Source organism: Stigmatopora argus, chromosome 19, assembly GCF_051989625.1.
Source record: "Stigmatopora argus isolate UIUO_Sarg chromosome 19, RoL_Sarg_1.0, whole genome shotgun sequence".
Lineage (NCBI taxonomy): Eukaryota > Metazoa > Chordata > Actinopteri > Syngnathiformes > Syngnathidae > Stigmatopora > Stigmatopora argus.
Genome location: NC_135405.1, coordinates 11,330,359 through 11,354,693, shown reverse-complemented (window position 1 = coordinate 11,354,693; position 24,335 = coordinate 11,330,359). Strand labels below are relative to the sequence as shown.

General features: G+C 45.5%; 1 protein-coding gene across 2 annotated transcripts; it reads right to left on the bottom strand.

The window, feature by feature from the left end:
• Nucleotides 1-52: 52 nt before the first annotated feature.
• Nucleotides 53-24,331, bottom strand: akap12b (A kinase (PRKA) anchor protein 12b). Of its 2 annotated transcripts, XM_077586519.1 has the most exons (6): nucleotides 23,264-24,331; nucleotides 23,112-23,172; nucleotides 22,538-22,748; nucleotides 14,156-14,231; nucleotides 1,702-5,229; nucleotides 53-1,109 (listed from the first exon to the last, which is right to left on the bottom strand). In XM_077586519.1, exons 2-5 carry the CDS (start codon nucleotides 23,114-23,116, stop codon nucleotides 1,706-1,708), a joined length of 3,816 nt encoding a protein of 1,271 aa, XP_077442645.1. In that variant the 5' UTR covers nucleotides 23,117-23,172; nucleotides 23,264-24,331; the 3' UTR covers nucleotides 53-1,109; nucleotides 1,702-1,705. The 2 variants fall into 2 exon arrangements, with proteins under 2 accessions (XP_077442645.1, XP_077442646.1); XM_077586520.1 differs by lacking the exons at nucleotides 14,156-14,231; nucleotides 22,538-22,748; nucleotides 23,112-23,172; nucleotides 23,264-24,331 and adding an exon at nucleotides 7,754-7,976.
• Nucleotides 24,332-24,335: the final 4 nt, after the last annotated feature.

The following is a 24,335-nucleotide window of genomic DNA, read 5'->3' as shown; positions in this document are numbered from 1 at the left end:
GTGTACAGTAGTATTTAATTATATGTTGATGTTGCAGGCAATAAAAACAGTCTTTTCCCCAAACCTCTGAACTTTATTGAGTGAAATATAGACACGTATGTGTATCCGTACTATTAACAGCTTGAAAATACAAAAAGACAGTTAAAACCATGCTTATGTGAATATTACAGAGAGCGAAGCATATTAGTTGTTATAACAAGTGGCTTTGTCAGTACATACAAGCATATAATCTGTACAAATGTTAACAAGCTCACAGTGAACTAAAAGAAAATTCAGGTAAGAATATTTATGTACAAAAAAAGCAAGTACGTATCGATAAATGGTTGGTCTCATTTGGTCATAATGCTTGCTGGTGTCAGCCATTCATAACCCAAATTATTAAAGAGGAAATGCACTCCATTTATTGTTGATGTTCAAAAGCGCATTCGTTAACGAATGCACGACCTCCAACAAACTTTTTCCCACCGCATAAAAAAGGACATTTCAACAGTATTTTGTGTCCTGACAACAAACAATGACGTTTCTTTCACAGTAAATGAGTCACCTTATGTTTTAAAAGTAAATATTTATATACATGAAACCAATTTTTCTCTCACAGTTTGTACCACGGCTGCTACGGAATATGTCATTCATGGAAATTTTTGACGTCACAATTAGCTTTGGTAACGACTTGTCGCATTTTAAGACGTAATATGTACGTGTCCGGAGAAAGAAAATAAAAAAACGGGGCTTGACGTGAGAAAAATAGAAGGGCGACTGGAAGAATACACGCGATATAAATACAATTTACAATCTGCTAACCGTCTGATATTCTCTCAGCATTAAACACACGCACTCACGCACACACACACACACAGATAAACACTGGTCCACTAGCTTGCGCCGTCGTGGAGATTAGAGGTGGGGTGAAGGACACTGCTGGATGCAGGAAATGGGGATGGTGTACGGATGGCGGCCGGGCAGGAAGCTCGGTGACTCGGTCTCTCTCGGGGCAGGAGGGGGCGGAGCCCGGTCCCGACGTATCGAGTGGGGAGGCGTCACCGAGCATCCTTTTCATTCTTGTTGTCGCTCTCGTTTTGGTCGCCGCGGCAACAGTTCAGCGCCTCCATCTGTGATTACAAAATGCCAAAAACTAATGAGACAATATTTACTATTAGACACTCTAATTTTAACCCATTGAACATTTTTCTCTTCCCCAGTCTAAATGAAGATTGGACCGTCCGTCCGTCCGTGTCAGCCAATGAGAACCCTACAAATGCTGAGAGCGTTTGCAGTACATTGAGAGAACACTAAACATTGGACACTATAAAAACGTCGCGCAAGGAAAATGATGCCCAGTTGTCCGCCATATCAAAGCTATAATTCAAGCCAGATGGAATTTAAATGCACTTAAATGGAAGTCCACGAGTCTGCGATACGAGTCGGACAGAAGAAAAAGGAGGGAGTTTGGGGTGGGGGGGTCATAATCAGTCTTTCAGCACAAGTTCATCTCCCCCCTTCGCACAGCACTTCCCTTTAAAACCCCGTCAATAACAGCATTCCTACGTTGATATCAAAGGTTCCCTGGTAACTGCTGCGCCTGAAGAAAAAGCTTCATCTCGACAGAAGACCCCCCTCCTCGCTCTCCCCCAACCTAACAGTAGAGCCCCTTGATGTCCCCCCCAAAAAGTACAGGAGAAATTGTTTCGCGGTCGCTCTCACCTGCTCACGACGCCGGTGTGACCTCCGTGGACGAGGCGGGCTGGATCTCCTTGACCGCCTCCTCGATCACCTCCATCACCTGCGCCATCACCTCGGCGCACTTGGACGGCGTCCTCTCCTCCTCCGAGCGGTCGCCGTCGGTCAGGCCGTTGCTGGCGATTTCCTCCAGCGCTTCCTCTTCGACCGACTCCCCTTCCATCACCTGCGCCGTCTGAAGGACCACCTGGACGGGAACGCGGATCTTCTTCTCCTCTTCCATCTCTTCCTCCACCGCCTGCAGCTTGCTGTTGGTCTGAGTGGCGCCGCCCATCTCCACCGCTTGTTCCTCTACGAGCAATTCTTCACTGGCGTCGACTTCCACCGCATTCTTGAGGCCGACCTCCGGTTTCCCTTCTCCCAGCACGGACGGCTGGAGGATCTCCGCCACCTCGATCGGGAGCGTTTCGTATTCTGAGGCCGCAAAATATGTCTTCTTTTCCGTGGTCATCTCTGCCTGGACCGCTTTGATCGGAGTGGCCGACTCTGGGCTTTTTGCCCCGACGGAAACTTTATCCACCGCGTCCTGAATGACGGATTGGGCGATGACGCTGCTCTGGGCCTCAATTTTCTGGGAATCTTCTTCGTTAGCGGCGTCCTCCGGTTCCGACGACGGCGGACTGACCAGGACGGTGCATTCTTTGATGATGCAAGCCTCTTGGCTAGGTGCTGCGGTTTCACAGGCGAGCGCCTGTCGCTGGTCCTTTTCGACGTCTCCGTTGTTGAAATCGGCAGCCGGCGTCACAGCGTCTTCCACCGCTTGCAAGGTGCTGCCGACCTCCGCGCTGGGAGGCTCGGGTTCGCGGGTGGCCGCGGCGGTCTGAACGTCGGCGATTAACTCCTCCGAGATTCCCACCTGATCGATCTCGGCGCTTCTCTCTTGTTGCACTTGGGCGTTCAAGAGCGCGTCTTGCGTGGCGACGGCCTTCCCCAGTTCGCAGGCGTCGTCTTGGACTAAGAGCTCGGTGGTGGTCAGCGCGTGGGTGACCACGGAAAGACACTCGGTGATGGGGCTGGCCGGTTTCTCCAGGGCCACTTTGGCGATTTCTTTGGTTCCCAGGCCGGTGCAGATGGCCACGGCCTCTTCACGGGCGTGCGACTCGAACAGATGGTTGGTCTTGGAAACGGCCTGCTCCAGGGGGGCTTCGAATTCTTCGGCGGCGCTCACCACCGGCGGGTCTTGGCAGATCGGGGTGGTCACGGCCGGAATTTCACCCATCTGGGCTTCTACGGGTGCCAGGGACTCCCGCGCTTCTTCCGTCTTCGGTCCCTGGGTTTCGTTGGAGGTGGTTTCTGCGGATGGAGCTTGAGCGATTTCGGCGATGGACAACCTGCGTCCTGGAGGTTTTGGGGGGGCCACCTCCTCGCTCTCATCCTCCACGTTGTCGGTGTCCACGGACTTGGGGGTGGCGACGTTCTCCGCTTCTTCGGTGATGTCGCTCAGCTGATCGTGTTGCTCGTCACCTTGGTCCACCGTGGCGGCGATCCACGAAGGGGTCCTCTCTTCGGAAGCGACTTCAGCGAGCGTGGCGGTCTCCTCCGTTGCCGCCGGTTCCTCCCGGACCACCTCCTGTTGCGTATCGTACTCCGACAGCGGAACCACGGCCGGCGTGTCGGAGTCCTCCTCGCTCTCGGTGGAGGCTTGTTTCTCCACTTTTTTCTTCCTGAGACCAGGGAACAACTTTCTCAAAGAGAAGGACGACTCATCTTTGGGAAGCTCGCTTTCCGCCTGGACCTGATCGGCGGCGCTTTCTTCTGCTTTCTCCTCAGATTTGGCCTTGTTCTTTGGCATGACCATGCGCTTCAACGTGTCCCAAGCGGACTCCCTCTCGGGTGCGGCGCTCGTTTCCGGGGCGGGAGAGGCTTCTCCGTCGACCTCCGCATTTTGAGGGTCCTCGGCGCCTTCCTCGTTCTTCTCCTCCCGCTTTCCGTCTTCGGCGGCCGGCGCGCTCTCCTCCTCGATCTTGGTTTCCTCGTCGTCAGAATCGGAAGTCTTCCTGGTCCTCTTTTTGGGTCCCCCCATACACATGAGAGCTTCCCAGGAGACCGAAGTGTCCATTTTCTTTTTGGGCTCTTCTGTGCTACTGAGCAGTTTCTCTTGGGCGTTTTCTCCCTCGCAGGGTTTCTCTTCTTTGGCTTCTTTGGTTTCTTCTTCTTCTACGCCTCCATCCGCTAACGGAGCGCTCTCGGAAGACGACAACGTGGCCGACTTTGCCGCTTTCTCGCCGGTGACCTCGTCATCGCTCTCGGAAGGTCTTTTCACGCGCTTCTTGGGCGTCACTAGTTTCTTGAAAGAAGACCAGACCACAACTCCCTCTTTTTTCTTCTCTCCATCGGTGACGACTTCGCCTTCGGCGTCTTCCGCCTGGGCCCCCTCCGCCTCGGCCGGGCGCTCCCCCGATTTCTCCGGGGACGACGAGGCTCCGCTTTCGGCCTTTGCCGCTTCCGCGGATTCGGTGGAGGACTGAAGTTCTGTCGATTGCTCCCCAGACTCGGTTAGTTTGGCTTCGGTGTCCTTTTTGCCCTTCTTGCTCTTACTGGAGCGTTTCTTGAGGCCGGTGCCATTGAAGAGCTTCTTCAAGGGGCTCCCTTGGGACTTTGCCTTCTCTTGCGAAGACACCAGTTCCGAATCGGAGGTGACCTCCACTGGGGATTTCTCTTCTTCTTCTGGCTTGGTCTCATCAGAAGCGGGACTATCCGAGGTGGCCTCAGAGTCGGAGGCTGGCTCGGGTTTCGGCTCTTGCGCTGATGCTGGGGTCTCCTCCTGGGTTTTTTCTTTCTCTTGACATACTGTTGCATCTTCCTTGCTGTCTGGCTCCGCCTCTGGCTTATCTCCCCCGTCTTCCGTCTTGGCAGCTTCGCCTTGGCCTGCCGCCTCCTTCTCTTCCTCCTCTTTTGTCCTCTTGATGCTGGATTTCTTTCGCAGATTAGAGAAGAGGCCCGTGCTGAACAGCTTCCTGAAGGGGGACAACGCCGTCTCCTGGGGCGGCGGACTGGACTCCGCCTCTTTCTCACTTACTTCATCTTTGACGGCTTCATCGGCAGTTTCTGCCGCGTCCGCAACGCCGTTTGCGGTCTCGCCATCGTGGTCGGTATCTTTGGCGGCGACTTCGGTCTCGGCGGCCGGGGAGACTTTTTCTTCAACGATGCCGTTCTCCAACTCGGCGGGGGTCTCGTCCGACCCGTCGACCGCCTCCCCGTCCTTGTCTTTCACCGTCAGCAACTTGACGGGGTCTTTTTCCTCGCTCTTGTCCTTCTTGAGGGTGAACTTGAAGCCCCCGAAGCGGAAGATCTTCTTGAAGCCGACTTCGCCCGTCTCGTCGGGCTTCTCATCCGTGGCCTTCTCCTCCACATGGGTGACGTCGTTGGCTTCGGGAGCCTCTTTCTCCACCTTCTCGCCGTTCACTTGAGCGGGCTGCTCGTCCGCGATGGTTTCCATGGTTTCGGAGTTGTCTTCTTTTTGAGCCACAGACACACCATCTGGTTGGCCGACTAGAAGGAGGAGGAAAGCAAAGAAAAGCACTTTGTTAGAATAATATTAAGGCCGTCAGTGTGTGACCATGTCATGATAGCAATGAACTTTTTTCATTTAGTTTGAGAATAATAAAAAAACACTTTATATATTCTATCTGTCATTGGCTAATAATATACGTACAACGGGGTTTCGGAATCTGTATCCCAAAAATTGGGATCGGTAGCACAATAGTTCCAGAGGGAAAAGATTTCTAGTGAAATGCTTCAGGTCCACATTCTATTCTTCTTGCTTTACGACTCCCAGCCGGCTCTCACAACAGTAAATGGATACTAGCCGTCTCACCAACGTCTAATTTCTAGGTCTCACGTTACCCGATTGCACAGATTGACACCTCCTTTGCAGAAATACTGTGGGAACTACCATGTTCTTATTCCCCTTCAGTCTTCAACAACAAGCAAGACAGCCATTACTTCTACTGACTGAAATTCCAAACAAACCAAGCAAGGTAATTCCACACTCCTCTTCTGCGGCCTTGTTTAAAACAACAATAACAACAACTGCGGTCTTGCCCCACACCAAAAAAATGTGGAAACGTATCCACAATCCAAAAAAATGATAACCCCACGGCATTCTCCGGATATTTTAATGCGGGACGAGACATGGCATATTTAAAGATTTCGAGGAAATGATGCAAAAACGGAAAGCCATTGTTCAATGGTTGGATATTTTTAGCCAGGACGCGGCTAAACAAACGCTATGTATGGATTTGCCCCAATGAGGAATGCCTGCTATGTTATTCCAGGTTTTCCTAAATTGCTTCTCACGTTTCTCAGCTCAGCTAAAACGGTATTTTTGTGTTTGTGAAAGCAAACAATGCAAGGCTTACACCCTCCCTCTTTGAATCAAGTCCCCTTGACCCACATTCCAACACAGCGGAATAGACGGGGAACCCGCCGCCGCCGCCGCCTTGCAGGCACGACACAATAGCCCTTTAACCCTTGCTCTGCTCTGTGAAAACAAGGAGAAAAAAAGATGGGGGGTGGGTGGTGACAATTGTAGCGTTGCTGGCTAACTGTACCCGAAGAAAAATCAATTAAGAATCAGCCTATTTGCCAAATAAACGACACGGACGTGTTGACCCGCAAACACGCAAACTCAACCGCCGCCTCGCCTCGCCTCCAGTTGTAAAAATCCGGGTCAGACTTGCCGGATGAGGCCATGTGTATCTACACGGGTCATAAAAGCAGGAACCATGTGGATTTAACGCACTACTGGCATCTTTTCTGTCTTTTTGATCTCAGGTTTTTCTTTTTTTTTTACAGGCACACAACACCCCTTGGATTGACTGGATTCGGGGCGAGGGGGAGGCGGGCGTCGCTGTGTACTTTGAATAACGACTGCGCCACAAAGAATGTTTCTGGGGTGAGGCTGCAGGGGGTTGAAGAGGTGGATGGACGGGTTCTTTTTCTTTGCCAGGAGGCAGGTGGGGGTTGCCTGGAGGTGAAATCCCTCATTTAGCATTTATTTAACGGCTGATGGCAAGCCATTAAGTCAATGGGCTGCCTTTAAATGTGCATTCCGTCAAAATGCTTTGGACGCCCATCACCGCGAATGGCAGCTATTACATGAATTAACAGCAGATATATCATATTCATATACATTGTGCGACATCAGCAAGTGTAACCAAACACCTCTACTGTGGGGAGCTGACACTTGTTTACCAACTTGGCCTAAGTGTATGCAAATCCCTATTAGGATGACTTGTCTGGAGAGGCAGCTATGCAAACAAAAGAAGTCAGTTAAGCAGAAAAAAGAGGCCAACTCGGCTCTCACATCCCCCCCTTAAAACCGACAAAAGCGCCCCCCCCCTTATCTAAGGTGTGGTCGGCGTGTCTCCGAGGCGCCGCTTCGGGAGGAGGTGAGTGGGGGTGCTTGTCCCGGCCGCTTGAAATGAATGTGAAAATTGCATTTGTAAAGATCACTCATTATTATTGAGACCTGAGAAGGAATCAGCAGTGGGATTGATTTCAAGCAAGCCACTCTAATAACTGCCCACTCCTTGTGGTTTAATCCAAACGACCCCACTGGGAATCATGATCCCACTATAATCTAATGAAATGCTTCACATGAGGAGAAGATGGGAGTTGGCACAGGTTGTGAGGGCAGTTCAAAAAAGTTTGGGTTTGGGACAGAACACTTCTCTGCACAAGCCAATGATATTTGATATTATTAAGACAGATGTTGCTATACAGAGCGACTTCTTCTAGCAAAAAAAAAACTTGGGAGCGCAGCCCACTGGGTCAACACTGGGATGGATGCTGGACTGGGAGATGAAAATGAGCAAAGGAATTCAAGAGTTAAAATAGAGTAGAATCTAGAGTAGGAATAAGCAAATAAAAACAATCACTACTACCCAACCACGCCCTCAGCGCTACTCATTCATAAAAAAATAAATCAACAAACCTTAACAGAAATACAACTTGGACCACATCAAAACAAATTTAAAGCACAATACTCTATTCTAGCATCAATTCATCTTACCTGTTAAAGTAATTGTTCCAAGCATTTGTGAGAGTCCCCCAAAATCCAGGTTTGTTTTCAAAAACGACAAAAATTGCACCACAATGAAAAATGTCAAAAATTCAAATGATTGTAATTTTTTTTAAAGAACAATTGTTAAGAATTTCTTAACCTGCTCCCTCTCCACTCTGTCTGAGTTGCTGTTACGCTTCTCTGTAGCTGGTGTGTGCCGATGGGGCCGCCTCGCACACATTTCAACAGACTGACACACATGTCACGTTGGGACCACCCCTGCCTCCCCCTTCGCGCCCCCCTCCTTTCTTCAGCTGTTCTGAATGAGGCCCCCCGACTGCCCCACCTTCCTTCCACCTTTGCACACACACACACACACACACACACACAAACACACCCTCTATTGCGCTTCCTGACTGCAGCTCATCATCATGCGCTCTTTTCAAGGAAGTGACCCCTTTTTTTAGTAAGAATAAAACTATTGTACGCGATCAAACTGCATGCAAAACACCCCCCGCCCGCCAGCCAGCCAAATCCCCCTGACACGCAACGTCTCCCTTTCTGACCTTAATACCCGTGCCGTCTCCCCAAAAGGCGCATTGGCTGAAAAAAGTGGTCGAGCGTGACAATAACCTTCCTGCATGACTTAAGCCACTCACTGAATACTGAAGTTTTCATGGGTTTTATTGAATACGCCCCAAAAACTTTCCACTTTAAGCGAGACCGCGACTAATATCGAAATTCGTAGAACGTTTGTTTGAGTTTGGTGAATAGAAAAGTGATGATCATTTAGTTTATTATTTTCAACTGCAATATTTGTTTTCTTGAACATGCTAACTAGCTAGACTTGTCAAGTTGCAGAGTTCAAAGCTTTTCTAAATACAATTTTTATATTGTATTATCAATGGAAGGCCCTAAAGTAGAATTAAATTGTAGAAGAATAGAAACCCGGCAAATAGTGTTTCGCATTATGATCACATTACTGATTTTTTCATCCAAAGTGCTAATCATGCAAGTTTTCAGTTTTAATCTTCACAAATCATAAATTAGGCGACTTGACTTTGTGATGGCTAAGTTTGGTTCCAAGAAAGGAAACGGTTTCCTCCAGGTGGCAAGAAATGCGTCGACGGGGGTTACGAAGACGCTAACCGTGTAAATGCTAACGACCCCCCCCTGAATGATGCGAATACAGACACATTTAATAGAGTCTCTGTGTGGGGTGGTGGCAGACGAGAAGGAATGCAGATAAAACCTCAGGTAAACGGCGTCGTGGTCGTGATCTGTAATCTTCCGCATTGTCCTCAAAGGAATGTGTGAATTCAAACTAGCCAAACGGGTGGTAGCTCTAATTGTAATCAAGTGCCGTCTGCCGCTCTGACCGATCGAGTCAACCACATTCGCTTCAACTCAACTCGTATTTTTCAACACCTGCTATCTAATATCGACTTTCTGCTTAACTGATGCAATTTCCTTCCTGCGCGCTAGGCCGAATGCTGTAAATCAGGGGTGTCAATAAAAAAATGTTGTCGTCGTTGTTACGGTTTCAGTCGGAGGGCCAACTAAGATGCCAAAATGATTGATTTACATTCGATGAAGGACCAAGTCCAAGATGAACTGCTTTTCAAGAAGATAACACTGGAATTTGTTAGTATTTCTACGCCTGTTTAAGTTGGAATAAATCTTCAAGATGGACTCATTCGACATGACACATCGTTGAGTGGCTCTGTCAATGTGGTGACACATGAAGTAAATATGTCGCTGTCTACTAATGAGTCAAACAGTAAGGGAATGTATCAATTGGTGGATGGTGGGAGTAAATTCCTTGAAAATCCTCCTTTCACGTCCCAACTTCCTCTATATGACTCATGAGTATGCCCACTTCTATGCTTTGAATTCTCCTACACACACATCAGACAGCTTCAGGCTACATTTTTGCGTCAGTGCTTCGGTTGTAGAGCTATCAAGTATTTGTGGAATGCCAAATCATTGGGTTTTTAACAAATAATTACCGGTTTGGAAGCTGTTCCATGTCAGAATTTAGCATGTCACTATGATTACACTTTTAAAAGAACTGATTGAAGTGGAGTGAAGTTGAATTGTTAGGACAAGTGGATGTGGAGATTTGGGCCAATTCATTGTAAAGTGTGGAGAAGGCCTAAAATCTAAACTGGGGTCGTGCGCAGGAATGTTTGAGGAGGGGTCTTGAATGGTTGCGTGGGTGGGGGTGCGAGGAGGAATTGGGAGGATGGGGGAGTTTGGGTGGAGGCGCTTTTTGTTGCCTGCAAAGACAGGCCATGACATCATCTCAGTGGACGGACAAAAAGATGGGCTTTTACTCCCCCTCCTTTTCAACAAGTGTCCCGGCGACATAAATGGTGGAAAAGGGAAATGAAGTCGACCAGTGTGCGAAAGCGCTCAAGATCACAGACATTTTTTTCTTCTCTCCTCCTTTCACACGCTCCTAAAACCACTGTCCATTTTTTTTAAATCCCCTGCTACACTGGGCTATCATTCCTATTCAAGCATTTCTCGTATGTCTGTGTCCAACAATACCAGAGAAGAAAGACAATCATTTCTTGACATCTGAGATTCCTCTTCCTGTTGCACGTTTCCTTGCTCAAAAGTTTTTTTGTTTTAAATCATGCCTCACAACAGAGAAGTTACGAGGCATTAACTGTGTTGGCATTGAATCAATGCGAAATAATACTGTAACAAAAATTGAAAAGTATCAAACTTTGAACCAGTTAAATTGACTGCATGGCAATTTCATAAAGTGCAATGTCAAATATTAGCAATCTGTCCCTCCAATTTTCAACAGACTCGTATTAACAACACATTCTCTTGAAAACTCCAAATTGGTCAAATTGAAAACAGGCTTTACCCGGTTTTGTACAATCAGAATACCCTTGGGCATAAAACAACCCATTTAACCCCAAGTATATACAGAGGAGTGGGTTAATATGGGTTAATGTGAGCCTTAATCTCATTCAATGACTTTGTTAGGGCCAATTGCAAACTCGCTCGACCCTCACACGACATTCAATGTCACCAAAGTGCATCAAATATGTGTAGAAATGCCAAGAAATTCCCACGATGGAAAGAAGATTCATAGAATGGCCTCCAAAATGTGATGAAATGATGCATTGTAGGAGTGAGAGAGTGGGGGTCCCACTATATAGAAGGAGAAGGAGGGGTGGGCCGCATTCCTGCCCCATTCTCTCCAGCCTCCTTGCGCCTGGGGGAGGTTAGGGGTTGAGGCGGAGGAGATTAGGTTCCCTGATGCCGGGAAAGATGAGAGACAAGCGCCCGCGGATACGAGCCGGCCTCGGGGCGTAGATTTTGGACTCCGAGTCTTGACGCTGGTGGAAGTCAAATGAGAAGCTTGGTTTGTCGCTGCTGTGGAAACTGGCAAGAAGACAAAAAGGCCTCTCGTCCAACCGAGTGGACAGCCCATGATTAATGACGTCTTCCTAATTGTGCTTCGCTATCTCGTCTTGCATTTGATGGGCATCTGGGGAGAACCCTCTTCATAACGGGCAACTGAATAAAACATGCGACGAGACGGACCGCCAGGGACTGGCTGCTGGGGCTTTCAAGCACTCCATTTCAAAATCAACTCTCTAACACTTTCCTCCGTGGTATTACTGAGCTCAGAGAAAGCGCTCTTGCCGTCTGATCATTTGGAAGAGATTCAAACGAAGAGATGCGAAGTGAATGTCCAAGCAACGTGGGCAGAACGGCGGCTGGTTTGCATTACGGCGACGTTTATTGCGTGATGCTGCATTGCTCAAAGGGAGAGTTTGCATATTTGAGGATGATGAACACAATGCTCTTGGGCTCCAGAGCCAAGTCTGCAGAAGTGCAATTTGGAAGTCATGCGTGGCCATACAGTGGATGACGTCTTCGGCCTGCTTTTGCGAGCCAGTTCCATTGGTGATCTGGAAAGGGACCAGGGTTCTGGTTCTGGGCGGGTTGGGGTCAGGGAGAGAGGGTTCAAGGGATTTGATTTCAGATGGTCAAAATAAGAGCACACCAACTCATTGAAAAGCACATCTCAAAATGGATGTCTCGGGGAGTTGTGTAAATGAATCCAATTGAAAAATTCTGTCAAAAACTAAGCTGCTTGCTCTTATGTGGAAACATCTATCGAGATTTTTCTACGCCTTGAACTAAGCAGGAAAAACACTCTCGTATTGAATCACTTACAGGCCGAGCGTTCTACTGATAAATGATGTCCAGCAGTTCTGCAAATCAACTTAACCATGGGCACATCTTCCCAAAAATCACAAAGTCAGCACTTGCGAGCCTCCCTCCCCTCTCCAAAATCCACATCTGTCCTCTCCAGCCTGCAAGACATCAGGGAGGGACGCCGGAGACCGCGGCCAAGGCATTGCATCGGCGACGTCATTCTTTGGACTCGCTCTGCGCACATGAACTCATTGGGCCGCGGTCCTGGTCCTGGCTGCCAAAAGCATCCCATCGCTCCTCATCAAAAATGTGTCTTGTGTTATTATTCACTCTGCTCCCTCTTGTCGATAAACTTGCAAAACTATAAAACCATCAGCACCGTGTTTCATTCTGGATTGCACACAACTGGATCGCAGTCACTTGTTAACGATCCACTTTCGTAGAAATGGAAACAATGGCTCCCATTTGTTTTGATTTGAGTTGTCTAAATAGCAGTGCAAAGGCATCGCGACCTAGCGAGAGGTCGACTGCACATATTTTGATAACGGTTGAAATAAGCGTTTAATTAAATTCCACCAATAACGGCAGGCTGAGGACTGACAGGCTGCACGATACTGGTTCAAATCTGGTGGTGATCCGTAAAATAGGTGACATTTTTGACCCCTGGGAATATAAAAATGAGAGGAAAAAAATTCCAGTGGCCGGTAAAAAATCACGTGCTGACGTGTTGTTGTTTTCTTGCGGGTCCTTTTTGATGTGCAGCTCGTCCTTTTGTTGTGTTTGGCTCTTATCGGGTAGATTGCGCTTCCTGTCTCCCACAGTGACAGCTTATCAGCCTCCACGCTGGAGAGGTACGAGGAGTGCTCGGATACCTTTCACTCTATCGCTCTTGTCAATAGCAGCTCCCTTTCCTTTCACTCCCCGTGATATTTCAAGCCACAGCCTTGAAGCTTTTTAACAAGCTCACTTGTTTCTCTCCCATTGAAGCATGTGTGTATAGAAAATGGTTCGTCTCTTTATCCGATAGCCGCCATATCTATGGTCTTGTTCAAAGCAGTTACACCAATATTTTGCTTTCATTTCACTCCACATTGAACTTGCGCCAGTCACTACTGCACTTTAAGAAATTGCCATTATTTTCTAGGTGAACAAAATACAACATATATTAGCAGGTGGATGATGTATGTATGTAGCTAATTAGCTATACAGTTGATTTTATATGAAGTGTAATAAACTCAAATTAAACCATCAACATTGGACTATTTTTGAGCCATTGATGAAAATCTGCCAATGCATATGATCAATTCAATCTGACACAGCAAATAGCCAAGATTAAAAAATAAATGGATCTTGGCTCCTGGCTTTAAACTTTAAACTTGCTCAACCCTGCCTTCATTTCACTTTCAGTCAATATATGAACTAGTTCATGACCTTTCCTTCACTAAACTACTTCAGGTACAACACTGCTGCCATAACCGAGTCAATTGTAATGACAGTAAAGGTATCATGCGTGCGTTACAGCTGGCCACGCGTTGCGGTCCTAGCGCATGTGTCACGGTCACGTTATGATTATTAACATGTGTCAGGATATGAGAGGAAGAAACAGAAAGTCGCTGCTAAAATATTGACATTTGACAGTCAGATTATATTTCCGAGACTAAGCGGGTTGAAATTTAATCTCCAATTAAAAGACCACTTTTTCACTTATGGAATTCATAAAGCGCCCATTTAACAAGTCAGTAACTCACTTCAATCGGCAACCTGCGTCATCACCTCAACCAATGAGAAGCTACGCATGAAAAAAAAGAGGGTGTAGAGTTACTTTATAAATGGACAGCGCTGCTTAATGAAATAGCTTAATAAAGCGTTTATTTGAAAAAGCGGCATGTGACATTTCTCGGCGTTTTAAGTCGTATCGGGTTACTGGCCCTTTCCCTTGGGCCACGGCGTATTATGAAGCACGCAGGCTGGCTTTTTTGCGCAGGGCCCGGGTCACGGCCTGCTAAATATTTAGGGAGGGTGTATACACGCCCCTGCGGCCCTCCCAGATCGAGCTTGACACAATAGCAATGGCAAAGACAATAAACACGTGCAGCTGCGCACAGGGATAGATCGCCGCAGGTTGATGACGGGGGAGCGTAATCATAATAAATTGGACACGTTAATCACTAGCTCACATGTGCGCGTGTCTGTGTCCGTTTTGTATAAAAGATGCTTACTCACCTCCAGCCAGTGTGTTGTCCTCTGAGCGTCCACTTAAACTGGTCCTGCTGGAGATTTGGCCATTCTTCTGAAGAGACTGAAAGAAGGGGAAGACATTTTTCACACTCAAGGATACATCACTTCCACTGGTCAGCTTAGCTTGGCACTGGACTAAGCAGTGGTTCCATCCAGCCCCCTTTTTGGTAGCTCCAAAACAAACAGCAGTCTATGCGTACGGCACACGGATACTACAGAGAGTCTCCAGTTCAAAAACAGAATGGTTGAAACGGGAATTTTTTAGACAGGTGCAAATATTTGGAGAGATATATTTGAACTACGTTCCTTCCGTCAGTTGTAAACCCTCCTCTAATAATTCATTCCAGATGTCTGGGAAGTCCGAATATTTACGATGTCCGAAAATGTATTTATAAAAAAAACAAACTTTGGCATCTTGCAGACATATCAATGTTCTCTGAATTCACGGAGCAATCCCAGGAATACCATGTGATGCAAAATACCAACATAAAACACCCAAAGAACTTGAGAATCCCTGGAACTAGATACTTGGGGTGCGCCACAGGGTTCTAAACCAAGTCCTCATATTTTACATTGAGATAGACATAAAACAGTCACAATTGATCTGGTGTTACAGAGGAAATGGTCCAGACACACTAGATAATCCAAATAGGAGGTATTTGCTTTTTAATCACTATTTACAGATAGCGGTGGTGTTCTAAAAGACTCTATTGAATGCTACATAAATACCACAAGACATAGCATGTCACAATTAAAGTGAAAAACTAGTGGTGTTCAGCAACGCTCAATCGCAGTGAGCAACGGAGCATTAAGTATATTGATTCTAGTGACAAAAAGACAAAAACAAGGCTCAGAGAGGGATCTCTATGGGATTACGCTGAAAGAAGCAGCAACAGGTTCTTTTCATTACGAGCAAACAAACACGCATACAGCAAGTGCAGCTTGTTAACAAGTTAGCAAGACACAGACCATGTTCCAAACGAGCTAGTCAGAGAGGGATTTCCGTCTCGGAGTGACGGTAGCACAATAGCGAGGCCAAAAGGGGCGAGGCAACCAGAGCCACCCCGTAGGGCCGCTAATTGAGCTAATGGAGCGCTCGGGCTCAAACTCTTCCAGGAAAAATATGGAAAATGACACCTTGCAGGAGACACCCAGCCCAGGACAAATGCTAAAGGAGGGGACAACAGGGGGAATATTTCATCTTACGTTTGCACGATATCGAGGGATAGGAGGCTTCTTCTGTCCAAATATTTCACAACCTAAATTTATTTTTGCAGATGTCTTCACTCCCCCGGAGTATTGATTTTGCTGAAGAATTTTTGGGGGTTTTGCAAAAAAGCCATCAGTGCCGGAATGTTATCAATTTTGGCCCTTTTCCAGCCATCAGCACGTTTGATCAGATCTGCTATGCGATCCAACCACTCGACCTTTGGCCTTGCGGTGGCGACCCACCCCGTCCTTCCCTATTCCACCCCATGACTTTCATTCCCAGGATTCTTCACCCCCCATTTTTCAGCATTCCAAAGATTCCCACTAACACCTGACGTTGCTCGCTTTTGTCAACCCACCTCATGGAAATAGTCCTTGAGCCTCATGGTATATTCTACATATCCTCATACATTAAAGCACAAATGTATGAGAGAACGCTGAAAAAAAAACAGATTTGATGGTAAATAAATCTGGAATTAACCACAACATTTACTAAAATTAAAAGTTGGTTCAAATTGCGCTTACGTAATCCTGTTGACAGACGTTTAAATGAGTGGTCGCTTTCATCCAGAGGACAGTAGAGTTTGCATTGATCACATTTATGAACCGAGCCAAAATCTTGACGCTGAATTCTTTTGTCAGGCAGAAAATGTGGAGGTTTGGCGGCCAGTGGAGCATTTTTCTTCTGTCTCCTTGGCCAACGCAGCCACCACAAAAACCTAAAGACAGACTAACATCTGCTTTGGAAAAAAAACCAAAAGGACAAGAAGATGGCTCTATTCTTTCCACACTCATTTTCTTCTTTTTCAAATAGCATGACATAACAGCTGCAATATAACAACTTTGATTTTTGCTTTTCTTCACCCTGGCGTGCGATGTCTGTCTCAGGGTCATCCAAAGGAATTCTCCAAATAATCCTACTAATACTAACTAAGACTTGGGGAATCCTTCTCGCCTAGAGCATCCAAAGTAGAAGTACCCCATTTACGACACATTCCCATTGTTTCCACACGACTGAGCAGCCACCACAAGACAATGATCTCCTCTCTCACCGTACTCTTCTCTCACTGCTTCCATTTGTTTGCCTTTGATTAGGCCCGGTCTCATTTACTTTTTGGCGACGACCGTCTGTCTCCGAAATCACTCCACAAAGGCCGACGGCGAAGATTTATATCCCCAAAAGCAAACAAAGAAGTGGGGAATGCTAATGGAAAGCAAAAGGCTGACTGTTAAATGCTGCTGTTTATATATATAAAAAGATTTGGGGTCTACTGCAATTGACTCGTAGGTAGTCCATTGTGAACCATGTCTCTCACTCTAAACCAACAGGGAAAGAACACACTTAAAAATGTACTTTTTTAGGTCAATAAACTACATTTCGAACGTGCTGGCCTTTCGCTTGCTTTTCAAAAACACACAAAGCATTATTTTACATGGTCAGCAAAACCAAGGAACTTTGGACACTTTCAACCGCATTTCTTGGGCTTACGTTTGCAGGCAGAAAAGTTAAAAGCCAGCATGTTGGGACGACCCACGTGCTTCCTCCCCCACTTCCACCCTTGTGTCTACTCACCCCGAGCAGCCTCCAATCTATTAACACAATCTATTATCTCAGACCTGCGTACATAGCAAAGATGAAAGGCTGACAAGACCCCTTAAGATCACTCTCACTCTTTCAACAAGCCATTAACTCTCAAATTGAAGATTGCTTGTGGATTTGGATGCTCGGCTTCGGGCAAGTTATGCAAACATTGCTGAAACGTTAAATTATCCGTGGATTCGCAAGTTTAGAGAAGGTCAAACTTTTATGAAAGAAGGTGAAGTCAGAGCTGAATCAAGATGGCTAAATTCCAAGTGCTTCAAAGCAAACAGAGCGAACACCTGTCGCGGTGGCGGCCTACTACCTCCATCGGAGCGCCCTCACCCTTTAACCCAAAGGCTCCATACCACCCACCGCTCGTCTGCTTCTCATCACCGGCTTGCCTTTATGTGCGCCGCACTTGAACAGCAAACAACAACAGGCGGGTCGCAGGAAAGACCCCCATCAGGACACCGTGCTAATCGGGACCACTGCCCAGTGTTTGACCCCGGGGGGCGGCCGCTCTAATTGGATTGGAAAAACAAATACGCACCCTTGGGTTGACCTCCAAGAATGGGTGAACACTCATGATAGGTCACTGGGAAAAAAATGGTACGTATTCAAGCAACATGTTGTTTTGTGAGCATCTGGAAATTCAAAATGGATTCCAGAGGGCCATTTCATGCTCTTTCCATCAACAAGTGTGAAGTTATGAGATGGACATATTTGGACTTGATTTGTGAGGTGACATCTGGCAACTGAGAGAGAGCATCTGATTCATCTAGACAATCTCTACTGGCTTGTATTCAAAATGAGACAACTCCAAGCTTGTATACTTTCAGTTTTTTACCCCCACATGCTGCAAATTGCCAGTGGAATTGGAGCAATTTTAAACATGGATCAAAGAATAAATCTGCTTCAGTTCTTGCCAAGAAACAATGCATCAAGCGAAGATGAATAGCCTCTAAATAAGTGGCACTTCAAAAATAAAAGAAGTTGGTTTTAGTGTACACCTCAGACATTTTAAAGCTGAGAGATGAGAGGCCACGCCCACCTCCACAATGCCGTTCAAGCACGAAGCAGCTGCGCCAAAGCAATGACTCACTCTTTGTCCTTGAAATGGCTCAACTCCCATTGGTGCGCACACACTCTCACACATAGACACACCCCAGGCATTACCATCCACGGTACTCAGTGAAGCTCTTAAAGGCTGCATCAGGACCATAACTGATAAAATATGGATGCGTATAAAAAGAGCAGCAAGCAGAGCGGGGATGAAGTTCACTGCGTACGTTTCCCTAAAGGTGATAACAACAAAATCGTTTAGGAAAAGATGTGTTCTGTCAGGAGGATAGCTATTCATGAGGTTATTTAAAGGTTTGGTTTAAAACAGAATGTACACATGTTGTGCACTAAAATATTCATACTATATTCTAATATACGGTACAATGGCAAATGTCACTGCGAGAAAAAAAATCCCTTGCAAGACAACAACATGAAAACGCTAAGCCATTTGGAAAAAAAAAAATAGTTAGATCATTTCACGGAATCAAAAGGACCATAAATGAGTTGAGTCATTAAAACATTTTCCATGTTAAAGGCAGTCACCAGTTAGGCTATTATCATAAGGCAAACACCAACGTATCACATGAGTTATATCCACTTTACGGCTCCTCGTTATAGTTTGCGTACATGTGATTGTTTGCGACCAGGTGCCGACTTTTCAATCTTAGGACGGACGGCCAACATGGCTTGTCAAATAATTCGATTTAGTCTTTCTGAGAACAAAGTAATGGATAATTGGGGTTGAAAAGTCACAAGCGCTAGCCTACATTTCCAAATGAAATAGCATTATTTGCTCCACAAAATTGTATTAATTCACTGTCATCCAATCTGATTTTAGCTTTCATGTGAAAAGGGGATAACTACTTTCAAGATCAGTAATATAATGTAATAATATTGAATCCTGAGTCAATCCTATCAAACATGTGAGTCGCCTTGCAGCTTTTCTTTGTGAATCTTCTCAACGTTATCTAATTTTGCTAATGAATTCGACAATGAAACGGATAGTCAGTTCAGTTTAGTGACTAATGATCTGGGAAACGGGTTCGGGCCGGGAAGCACATCAGACCGCCTTCTATTTTTGATCGCATTTGGATGCCAGATCGAGGGTGATTAAACGAGAATGCTTGGAAGCAAGATGAACTCTCGATGATCAAGAGGTGGTCATTCTCATCGCAAAACTGATTACCATTTTGGCCTGGCCAAATCTGTTTCCAACTACGGCTACGAGGGGTTTCTACAATGGGAACGAGCATAAAAATACGCTTGGATGAATGTGTTCAGCGTGGAACAATTTGATTGACAGCTCTCCCCTCGAACACCTAGTGAGCCGGAACCCTTTCCAGATGAGTGAAAGCCACTTCATAATCTCTTCCATGTTACTTCCTGCAGGTGTAAATGACCATACAGTACCCCCAAATCCTTTAGCCCATATGTCTGGAGAGGTTTTACTTCCCACGCATTGCATGAGGAACGCCATTTGTAATCCATATGAAGCGGTGGTCGTTTCAAGCTATGGTGGCACTCACACCTTGTGCTTAAGTAGAAGAACTGATACTAGCAAACCATTGAAAAAACTCCTATGGACTTCTGAGTATGACACAGTGATTATACTATTGTGTATTGTACAAGAACATAGACCTTCACATTTCTAGGGCGTTTCATCAAAGTACAGTAAAAAGTTAGTTCTCCGAAAAAATACAGGTACGTACATAATGTACAGCTACCTGAAGATTATACAGTACAGCTGGCCTGTGTTGTACTTGTTTCTTTGACTACTTTCCCTCACTGTCAACACCATTCCCCCCTCCTCATTTTCAGTGGCCCAGGAGAACAACGGTGCGATTCATGTGCTCTCCTACGTGACGTCCTCTCTATTCTATCTGTCCCTTGGCCCACCCAAAACACTCCACCAATCTCCCCGTCCTCTGCCTCGCGCTGGTTCCTTCCTCTTGTTCTAGGCCGGTGAACACGGGGGGCCCCGGGGGTGGGCTCGTCCCCTGTCCCGGCACATCCTCAATGGTTCCTCTGTTTGACCCCCTCCGCGGCCCTCCCCGCTCAAGAGGATAATAAGAGACGCGGTAGCGTCTGATCAGCCGCCGCTTATTACACAGGAACGTAGCGGGCTTTATCGACGTACATTATGTTACCTAACATCTTGACCCGAGGCACGTCGGCAGTCCGTGCCTAACGTGCTTCGGACCAGGTACAATGCTATTTTCAAGTTAAACGGTTGAGATAACAGGCACAGTATTTCATCTTGTCTTGCTACATTTCTGCACTGTACTGCCGTTATAAAATGCGTACTTGCAGTAGGATGCTGGGTAAGTTAATCAACCTGGTAAGGTCGTTTAGTGGTGACGAGTTAAGAGGAGCGTAAGTGTTGCTTAAATTCCTTAATTCAAGTGTGAAGGATATTTGTTGACTGGAGGTCAGACACAGAAACTTTGTCCAAAGCCACATCCTTCATTAAGCCAATATAAAGCCACTTCCTTCCTCCTTATTCCCTTGATATCTTCATTTGTCCTTTCCTTTTCTTCCTTTTTCCCATCCTTTAGTGCCAGTTTCTTCGTTACAGCATTTCTTTCTTCTCTCTCTCCTTGTGTCCTTTGATAGCCCCTAGAAGCCCTATTTCATTTCCTTCAATCCAGCCTACCTTTTGTTCTTTCGTTATTTCGGTCCCTTCATTTTTCCGTTCCTCCTTTTCTTAATTCAAACAGTGGGCCCTCAGTGTACGATGTGGCACCTCATTCCCACGGTGACCAATGTCTGCTTTAATTTATTTTCTACGGCGTGAGTGCAAAAACAAATTCGCTGCAGTTAATCTATCTGCAAGCCTTGGCATTGGTCTGCATTTTTGGTCAATAAAAATAAATAAAAAAACAAAACGCAACTTGACAAACAAAATGATACTGTAGTTTGACTACTAATGATTGTTTGTAGGCTCGCACGGCAAGAATGCATGTGACAACGTCTTCTAATAAGTTAATTAAATGGGTATGAGTACACGGAATTAAGTTTTTAAAAAAGAACAATGACAAACTTGTGACGACCATGATGATTAAATCATTGACTTAAACGTGTGTGATAGGGGTACAGAACGCGGAAAAACAACATGGCCGCTTCCATTCGAGACAACAAACATGACGCAAGAGTGGAGCTGGGGCTCGACATCCATCATTTTGCCAAATGACCTCTTAAGGAGAAAGGCATGTGTGACCTTTTGACTAGTCGCTCATGTAAAATTCCATGGATAATATAAAAAAAGCAGGTGGTAAAATACAAATACTCCCTGACTTGATTTAACACGGCAAAGGCAATTTTTGAGTTAGCTCTAGACTTGGGAAAGGCAATACTATTTTAACACAGCAAACTGTACTACTACTTTTGCCACTAGTGGAGATAGAGATGTGACATTTTGACCCACCACCCAAAAGTGACCATTCAGAAGGAGGGAGGGAGAGCAGGTGGCATGAAAACAAGTCAATATTGAAGATGAGGTGTGTACAGAGCCGCTGGTATCAACACACTCGGTCATTAGCGGCTACTTTCCAAATATTCCTTCGCACAAGGCTGAGTAATTTACACTAGAGTTCGAGTGCTGAGTCAGACACTAGATCACATGCGCTGGAACACGTTTTACCTTTGAGGGTTAAAGTTCATACGGAGCCAAATGACAATTGCTTGCGCTAAAAACAAATGGTTTCATCGTCCTTTTAAATTTCAAATGTAAAAAAAAGGATTATACTTGGAAAAATTATTGGAATTTTACAGTAAATGTAATAAATGCAAAGTATCTTTTTTTTTTTTGAACTACCAACAATTGAGTCATGAATGTACACGAAAGTGCTTTTTAGCTTAGTGTGAAAACATTAATAACAAGTATTTAATATAACTATGCACTGTGCTCCATACTGCTATTAAACCCCCCCTCTGACAGCAATACACAATAAATCTACTTTTATAATAAATAATAAATCAATTGGATTCAATGCCATTGATGCCGATAGATAATAATTTAACGATCTACTCAATGAGGTGGAACTCTGTGTCTATCCAGTCTATCGAGAGATAATGTATTAACCCTTAAAAGGATTGGACGTCTATGGATACCACCATGTTAATTTATGAATTTACATTTAAACTGATCTGTTTCGTTATTTTGAGTGGAACCATAACAAAATGACTGTGTGGTCAATGTAAACAGTTATTTCTTAAAGCAAATCTCTATCACTGTCACTAGCAGCCAATGAGTTCATGAAAAAATATTACGTATACACAAATCTCTACTACGTAGCAGTTTTATTATTGAGATGGATGCTGCTTTATGGACATGAGGCCTAAATTTGTTTTATGACTGCAGGACGTCATCAATCCCAAGCGTGACTCAGCAGAAAAATATACAACTGCGACAAAATTCAAACAGAAGAAGACGCAAGGTGGATGGACGAGAACCCAAAAGTATTCTAAACGTGCTTTTACATATTGTATTTTTTAAAGTGCGAGTTGCTGCGTACCTTTGTGTCGATGTTGGACGTAGCATCCTCCTCCTCCTCCCCGCTCCGGGCGATGTCCTGCTGCGCTGAGCTCTCTGATCCCATGGCCGAGCAAAGGTGCTTGTGTTCCGGCTTGCCTGCGGGGATCCTGTTGGTTCCCCACCCCCGCGTGCCAGAAAAGCTGACTGCAAAAGGGCGAGCTGCGTGCTGAGTAACCGCACCGGAGTGTGACCTGCAAGGATGGAGAGAAAGAGTGGGGAGATGTCTCTTTTACAACAGCCTGCCTGCCTGCCTCCCTCCTCCTCCTCCTTCTGTTCAATCACATGAGGCTCCACGCCTTGCAGCATCACTGAGGTGCTGATGGAGGGCACGCACATGCACTAAGCTGAAATACACTTTGGCTCCGGAAAGAGAAAGATTCTTTTTGCAGTCAAACAACTGACCTGTAATAAAATAACTACTTTTTACAACATTTTTCTGTGACATACTCACTTTAAAACAGAACAAGATGCCAGTTGAGGCTAAGGTTGGTACTTGACAAGTCAACGTTGATAAAGAATTCTTTAAATAAATACTTAGAGAGGATGCCACGTACCTCATTTATTGTTTTAGGGAATGCTTCCGTTTCCAGAAATGCCTGAGTAAACAACAGATGTCTGGGGAGGGGGGAAATGATCAACACAGCAGATTAGCATCAGAAAATAGTGCTACTACATTCTCAACAAAGCTTTATTTTGTTCATATAACCTTTTATCCCACCCACTTCTTCTTTGATAGTAGCAGATCTTTTCTTTCTTTGATCTTTGAAGTTGCAACTTGCATGTGCACCATTCATAGGCTCCTGAAAATAAGTATACGCTGTACAATTGATTTTAATTCGATAACCGGTGATGAAATTCGATGCTGTGTAAATTTAGCTCTATACTTGCGATGCCTTCAAAATAGCTAACAGATACGACTTGAATTCGCCATCGACGGCACTGAAGCATGATCATTTTCTTGAAATACATTTTTCAATCATTAGCAGGCAATGCACAAAATAAAAACATGCATTTTTAATTCATCTGCCTTTAACTAAAAGTCATGTGAAGTCTGGGATTTAAGTCTAATGTGACAACGCATACGAGGATAATGGCTACGTTGAGGTTCAGGTGTTAATGGAAGGTTAGCACCTAATGCCATTTTGCCTGGAATTTTAAATGACACCTTGGATCATTTACAATCGAGTTCCCACATGCAAGGCCTCAGCATGGAAGAATCTTTGGCGTCATCTTAAATGGCATTAAATCTCACTGCTAGCCAAAAGGACAAGACGGGATTGACGTGGCTCTACTTTCACCCAAACAATATGGTTCAACCTGCTGATTAGGAACACAAAGAGGTGATCAAATGTAAACTTTTATCAAAAGTTACTACAAATGGTGGCCATCACATATAATAAAACTACAGCCAGGGAATCCTGGACTGAACTTAAAAACAAGTCAAGTGTTGAGTAACAAGTTCACCTTAAAGTCGACATTGCAAAGCCATGATGAACGTTGAACCTCATCAAGATGTCTGTCATCCACTCAAGTGGGTTAATACATACACAGACACATCCAGATAATATGGCATTGTTGGATTACTGTTGACACAAGTGCATTCCGTACAGTCACGACTGTAGTTAAGTGTCAGATCCTGCCCGGTGAGCTGGTACACCCAATAACAGACCCTACAAAATGTGGAATGCGACCCTTGACAGACACGCATGTGCACACACGATTCCAATGTTGAACATCTCATCATGGCTGATGATGCACCCTGGGGTGCTACTGGGAGG